Source organism: Sinocyclocheilus anshuiensis, unplaced genomic scaffold (genome assembly GCF_001515605.1).
Source record: "Sinocyclocheilus anshuiensis isolate Anshui unplaced genomic scaffold, SAMN03320099.WGS_v1.1 scaffold130, whole genome shotgun sequence".
NCBI lineage: Eukaryota > Metazoa > Chordata > Actinopteri > Cypriniformes > Cyprinidae > Sinocyclocheilus > Sinocyclocheilus anshuiensis.
The window spans coordinates 144,100-151,508 of record NW_015544207.1 but is presented as its reverse complement, the minus strand read 5'-3'; the positions used below and the strand labels follow the sequence as shown (position 1 = coordinate 151,508).

Genomic DNA, 7,409 nt, shown 5'->3' with positions numbered 1-7,409 from the left:
GGTTCTCTCTGAGTCATCCAGCTCCACTGGGGCTGGATGCCATGGTACAGACGTGGCCGAGGCTTCGTCTGTACGCATTCCCCCGATCGCTCTGCTCCCCGGAGTTCTGGAGAGAGTGCGCCAGGATGGGGTCCGTCTTTTGCTAGTAGCCCCGTTCTGGCCGGGCCGAGTATGGTCTCGGACCTGATATTGGTCTGATTACACACGAGGTTCAGAGCCGGTCACGCTGAAGGGCATTCCCGAAGAGTCCTCCGACGCAGCGTCTCGTTCCCTCGAGGAACCATGGTTACATACGTAACCTGAGACATTTTCCCGGTTCCGATTCCCGCGCTTGATCAGAGACCTGGGTGCGCGCAGATGCAAACAAGAAAAAACTCAAACAAGAAGTTACGTTTTCTAAGGTAGGGCACTTTTACTTTTCTTTCTTAAATTAAACCTTTTAAACTTATATAACGAAATAACATTAAGCTAAAGGTTACGTACCACTTTAGTTGGAAGCACACAAACATAAGAGCTTGTAATCTTTTCTTACATTATCCTATCTCTTGCTGTTAACATCAATTTAATAATTGGTGCTTAAAGGAGTAGTCAGTATAAAATACACAGGGTAAAGGTGCACCCTGACCGATAATTGTCTTGGACATTTTTCAGAATGTGAAAATGTTGATGAAAGGGCAATTGATGACTAAGAAGTCTTTGCATAGACAAGGTTGGTAAGAATGTCCATCACACTAGTCTCACTAAAAGTGTTTGTGTTAGGCTACAGTTTTGGGCAAGTCTACTGTTATTTTCTGTGTTAACTGACAGCATACCATAAATTACATCTATAAAATATATTAAATTATATTAAAGAAGTCTGGCATTTATAAATAAATAAAATACAATGCATGCACAGATGCACTATTCCAAAAATGATCAATAACATGCATTTAGAAAATAGACAGGATGAATTTATTTCATGCTGACTAGCTTTTTTACTTTCTAAAGTATTTCAGCCAGATGCTGCCTGTTTTTGTAGTTAGCCAGAGCTATGCTTAAAATTTTCAGTATTTTAATAATTAAATTAGGCATGTTAAGTTCATTCTCAAAAAAGCCATCAGGAGGCCCTCTGACCTCACCTTTTGCACCACCCATGAATTTGCATCCCTGATGGTATAAAATTTGCATTTTATAACAGTAGAAATTACGATGACTAACTCACAAGTATCTTAAGAACATTACTTGTGTTCCTTCATTTATTAAAAGCAGACAGTCCATTCAAATACTGTATTTTCAAGCCACTACAGAGCCAGTTCATGCTAAACAGCTTGAAAATGGAACATAAGCATTATGTCCTATGTATTTAATGATCACAGCTATTACCTATAGAAAGCACCTTAACGGAAAATGAAACACTGGTCTTGTACGATCAAAATATCTGTTATACATCATCAAATAATGGAATTGTAAATGAACAAACTAAACCAGAAAATAAATCAAGACAACTATTTAAGGCTGTTCTGGTCCTGAGGATATTTTACATACTGTTTCTCATTAAAGAGGCACACACACTAGCAAAACAAAGATCTCAGTGCATGACTGAAGGAACAACCAGCTCGAGACAGCCAGAGAGCTCTTTTACTGTATAAGTAAGGCCAGCAGCATTAGCTTCGTCTTTCAAACAGACGGGGGCATGTCAACACCGGGGGACTGTAAACTCTGTCTGATTTGAGGACAGCTGATTAAATAGGTTGATGGTCTTATAATGAAAGTGTCTGTGAGGTATGGCAGTAGGGATTCTCTTCAAAGGAGTTCATTAAGTATTACCAAGCTTCTTGTGGAAAAGGCATTTGTGTGGTTCTCCACTGCCAACCGTCTAATGTATGAATATGGATTTATCTTATCTAAACAGATGTCCTTGTATGTGAATCCTTAAGAGTGAACTGTATGTCATTTTATGCCCTTGAATATCCAGTTCCTGGTTGGAAACCACTTGGGTAACATCCGTCGATACATTTATCCCAAAAAATGCAATAGCTCTTACTCCACTGTCTCGGCAGCTTTGGTGTCAGTGATCAAAACCAGATTAGCAAACGTCCTCTTTTAAAAAGCGAGAGGAAAACTTTCCTTCTTAAGAGTCTCGTTTGTAAAACATACTGGAAAAAGACAAGTGGATCCACTTGTAGATGTTTGTACTGTTCAGTTCATCTGTCATAAGAAAGTCCTGACCGTACAGTAGAGTGATAGTGTTATGAGGACTGGAAGTGCTTTCCTCTCTGGGGCAAATCCAATCGCATGTGCAACTGCAAAATATAAATAGAAAAAAAATCATATTTCAGTAGCCAACAAACAACAAAAAACAAGATGATTAAAGTTTCACATAGGGTGTGAAAGGTATTCTGGCTCTCCTACAATTTAAGCCTAAGAGATTTTCACTTGCTTCATGTAATTTATATAATTACCAAAAACTGCATTGACACGATAGCCTAAAAACATCAACCAGGAGTTCAGCATACTGAAGGATAATAGTTATAAATGCCATAAGGGCTATAAGCAGACCTGCTATCCTGGGGATGGTAATCTGTTTGCTGCTGTTCCCTTCTCCACCTTCGCTGACTGGTTTAATCTGGATGATGTAATCCTCGTCCACAGGCAGGGAGAGCTCAAGAGATGTGCTGTTAGTCTCCACCACGCTGGGCCGACTCTGTCTGCTTTGCTTGTACATGACCTTCAAAACAACACAGCTGCTGTAAACCTCGGTTACACTTTATTTTAAGGTGTCCTTGTTACAGTGCAATTATAGACCCTTTTTCTGTTAGTAAGCATTGTGACGTTTTTCTGTGGGCGGAGCTTAGGTGGAGGCAGAAAGATTCCCCTGACCGCTTCACTAACACTAGCTTTGTTAGCTTGTTTTTTTTTAACAATGACTGGAGAAAATCCGATTTTACCTACATATGTAAGGTCACTCACTGTCCAGGATCGCGACTGTTATTTGAAAAGGTTAACTTTAATGGACGAAACCAGATCGGCCGACCCGTACACGCTAGCTCAAAGCTTGGACGATCTGACAGGATTCCCTCCAGTTGAGTGACTCACATCTAACGTGTATAGTAAGACAAACTCACCGTGCCTATCTAGTCATGAAGATGTATATACATTTCAATTTCTGCAGGCAACTATTTTTACAGCTACATTATTATTCCAGCCACAATTAATCACAACAATGTATATAAAATTACAAATGGTTAAACATATAAATCATCAGTTTGTTGTTTTACACATGCACACAGACATTATTTCATACACGACATAGTCGTGAGATGCATAAGAAATCTTTAACAACAAAAGACAATACTTTATTTATCCTTTTCTGATAAGAAGTGTGCACTGCAAACGCAAGTATTTTTGACGATTGTTTCTGTCCAGTCCGCTCGTTTTATATGCGATAAAATTTCTAATTTGAGGCTGTATTACGTCGATTCCGGCACCCAACATCACAACAAGATGATATCTTAAGCTCCTTATGTTGCAGAATCTGCGCTGGTTTGCATTGGCCGCCTCCAGTTTTCCCTTTGTTTTGCCTCCAGCTAGCGCTGTGACGTAATTGTGACTTCGGCCCTAAAAGGGTCTATACATTTAAGTACTAAGTAATATTAATTAACTACATGTACTTACTATATGGTTTTAGTGTTTGGTTTAGGGCAGGGGTGCCCAAACTCAGTTGCAGGACACCGGCCCTCCAGGACCGAGTTTGGGCACCCCTGGTTTAGGGTTTATGGTTTATGCATAATTCATTGTTATTATAATAGTAAGTACATGTAACGTGTAACAAGGACACCTTAAAATAATGTTACCTAATGTTACCTAAAACTCAATTTATATGTAACAGATGATGGACCGTTGAATTCATGGTGTGCTTTATTTAATATTTATGGAACATATGGTAATATAATCTGAAGCAAACATTCAACCATGTTGTTGTATAAACAGATATAGAGGCAGTGATTTTTGTATGTTCATACCTTATAGCCCATAACTTCAGACTCATTCTCCAGAGACTTGACATGATCCCACTTGAGGATGAGTTTAGAGTTTGTAGTATTCCATGTGACTTTGACTGGAGACTGACTCGGTGCTGGAGAAATACATTCAAAGAGCTGAACGTCACACTTCAGAGCAGTTTAAAACTGCTGTACAGTTAAGCATGTTAAGTTTGAAACTGCAGCAGCACACATACAGTACATAGACTTACTTAAATGTTAAACGGAAGCTCAACTGTGGAGTTCATTGGTTCTTGCAAATGAGAACAAATCTCATTGGTTCTTGTGCAACAAACGATCATGTTTGAGCAAATGTTTATGATATTTGATGAACTCCGTTTACTGTATGTGCATTGATCAATGCTTATATGTGAATAATAGGCTAATTTAAAATAACTTATTTTATTATTAATTTCCACGATACTTGAACTTAATGAAGTGTGTACGTTTTGGGAGAATGGACATTCAGTCCTAGTGAAAGGACTGAAAACTCTTTTAAGGTGTTATTAAAATATTTTCATCTGTGTTTCGAAGATGAAAGAAAGTTTAAAAGAGTTTAAAAGGACACGAGGGTTAGTAAAAGATTTTCCTTTTCAGAGTATTCTTTTAATTTTCCATCCTAATGATGAAAGGAAACACCCTGAAACAGGGTGATGTTTATAGACAATAACACAATAGCCAGGGTCCATGTCACACTTACGGGGTCTCTTAGTGGTGACATTCACCACAGCACTATCAGGTCCAACACCTGCACTGTTATAGGCTTTGAGTTTGATGTAGTATGTACTGCTGGGGTCCAGTCCACGAATGACAGCAGACGTCCTGTTTCCCACAGTCCTCATCACACTGGCTGTGTCCGGTCTGTCCTTTGTTCTCCAATACCTCAGCTGAAATTCACAGTCAACTAGCAGTCATAATCAGCATCTCAAAGTGTCAATCACTGATGAAAATTTATTGGAGCTGTGGTGTTCATGTGGGCTGTCATGTGATATATTCAAGTCAGTCTTGCTTACTGATTTTCTGTTTCTGAACAGAACAAAATATCAGACATTTTCCTCCAATATATTAAGTTTTATAGCATTGTTTATTCGTTGCTACTGCATTAAGAACATGAATAAAACTGGATGCGAGAATTGTTATAACAGCACAGGGGCTGCAGGCAACTATATACTTACACAACTTTCATATAGAACAAACCCAGTGAGATTCATTAGCTTGCTTTAGTTGTGTTGTCCTCACCTCATAGCCCATGATGCGTGTCCTACTGTTGCTCCATGGTAAAGGCTTCCAGCTGACCTCCACTTCTGAGGCTGACAGGCTCTTGGCACGGACGCGACTGGGGGCGCGACTGGGCTCTATGGTCAGAATAATCATTACCGTAATATCTCGGCATGTTAAGGCTCATTATGAGAGCACTGATGCAGTAGCAAATGTTTAGCACTTTCAATTTGCCCTAATCAAACACTGCAACACTGCAGCCACATAATGTTCTAAGCATTTCATATACCTATTCATTCTTAAAGGTAATTTCTGCTCCACTGGCACAATCTTCCATTGTATGAACAAACAAACAATATTGATTGAGCCAGTAGACCTTAGGGTAGTGGTAGACCTCAAAAAAATAATTTTTTGACAGGAATGAAAATGAGGCTGTAAGGGATAGAAGGACAGTGTGTTCAGTGGAGTCTACTGTTTAACAACATACTGTACCGATTTGTTAATCTTTCCAGAAGACTTTCAATAGACAAAAACTCCATAAAACAGTTTTGGAAGTTGTGAGTTGTGAAAATGACTTGTAATCTAGGACCTTTATACAATGCGTGCCATTGTAAAACTGTAAGTCTATCCCTCACAGCCTCCTAGTCATCCGCGTTCTATGGTGCCATGTTGGGCCACTCAAACCACGAGTAACATTTCTGTTGCACCACAGAGACATAGTGTTTATACTTTCTGATGGACTGAACTAGCGAATGGTCTTCAGTTGTCTTTGCATATTAAATTAAGGTTGGTAAATTGGGTTTACCCTCTTCTGCTGAGTATATAGTGGTCACAGGTCCAAAAGGACCTTCTCCTTTGTTGTTGTAAACTCCCACTTTCACATGAAATGGAGAGAATGGAGGGATGCTCTCGTTTTTGAAGATGTATCGGGATGCATCAGGAGATGTCACAGCCGCCTGCATCCAGCTTTGACCACCAAGAGGGCGAAAAGCAACCACGTAGCCGAACCCTGGACCACACTGCAACTCTTCTGGGACTGGCTGGAGAGCCACACAAGTACCCACAGACACAACACAAGTGAGAGAATAAGCAAGTGAAAGACGTATCATTATATCAGAGCAATGTTATACAAGAGGCTTTGTCTCAGTAAAAGCAGACTATGGAAAATCCCTTTCACAGTCCTTGAACATATTTTTCGCTTTTCACATTCTGAAATGTAATTGCTAAAATCCATAAACATTTTGTCTGCCTGACTGAAGAGTATCTGCCTTTTTTAAACAAGAGCTGTTTAAATCTGACAGCATGATGGGACTGTTTTTGATACAGGCCAGTGGACGGTCCACCATTGACAGCTACCTTTGTGCACTTAAATGTGCAAGCGAGAGCTTGCATTGTTACCTCCCAAGTGATGACAAGCTCTGAGCGACTGCCACCTCCTCCACTGACTCTGGCTGGGGTCGTCCTTGGCACTGCAGCATTAAAACAAGAAGACTTTTTCAGCCAGTTTTACAAGATGAGAAAAGCCAGAAGTGCAGTCAGGGCACTTTCTCCTCCATCTGTTTAGCATGATGCCACAGAGACAGCTTCCTGGCTGCTTCTTGGTTCTGAGCGAAAAGGTTTAATATATAGTATAGTTGGAAGAGAACTGTGGAGAAGTGCTTTGTTTTATTTTTACAATCCCTGCTGGCCTTCCCAAAACTTCCCAATATACTCACGGCAAAGTTATTTTTTGTTCTTCACCTAGAAAAAGTTGGAAATACCTTTGCAGTGGTATACTGTTATCGAACATGATTTAGATGAATATGCAAATATGTGCTGCACACTGTCATTTCGATAACAAAATAAACACACACAAAAAACACTTTATACAATAGATTGCGTTAAAGGGGTCATGAACTGGGAAACCAAAATTCCCTTGATCTTTTGACATATAAGAGGTCATTGTACTATAAAAACATCTTTATAGTTTTAGAACTAAAAACTTTGATGTTAGTCTAAAAACAGCTTATGTTAAAGGCAGTCTGCCAAAACGACAGCTTTTGGAATGTTCTACTGTATGATGTAATAGTGTGCCTCCGCAGAAAAAGATCAACTCTTGCTTCTACATATCACTGCCTGTTTAGCCCCACCCACCGATTCGCACATGTAGTGTTTACGAGAGGCAAATGCGCA

At 39.7% G+C, this 7,409-nt stretch overlaps 1 protein-coding gene across 2 annotated transcripts in view; it reads right to left on the bottom strand.

Annotated features, from left to right (window-relative positions):
- Positions 1-1,297: 1,297 nt before the first annotated feature.
- Positions 1,298-7,409, bottom strand: part of LOC107696975 (contactin-4-like) — a 91,943-nt gene continuing 85,831 nt past the window's right edge. The window contains exons 17-23 of one of the 2 annotated variants that reach the window (XM_016497554.1): positions 6,636-6,706; positions 6,043-6,277; positions 5,259-5,374; positions 4,720-4,906; positions 4,002-4,114; positions 2,539-2,707; positions 1,298-2,282 (exon numbers count right to left, since the gene is read on the bottom strand). In XM_016497554.1, coding sequence (XP_016353040.1) covers positions 2,191-2,282; positions 2,539-2,707; positions 4,002-4,114; positions 4,720-4,906; positions 5,259-5,374; positions 6,043-6,277; positions 6,636-6,706 — 983 coding nt within the window. In that variant the 3' untranslated portion in view covers positions 1,298-2,190. The remainder of the gene's footprint in view (positions 2,283-2,538; positions 2,708-4,001; positions 4,115-4,719; positions 4,907-5,258; positions 5,375-6,042; positions 6,278-6,635; positions 6,707-7,409) is intronic. The other variant, XM_016497555.1, reaches the window with a different exon arrangement.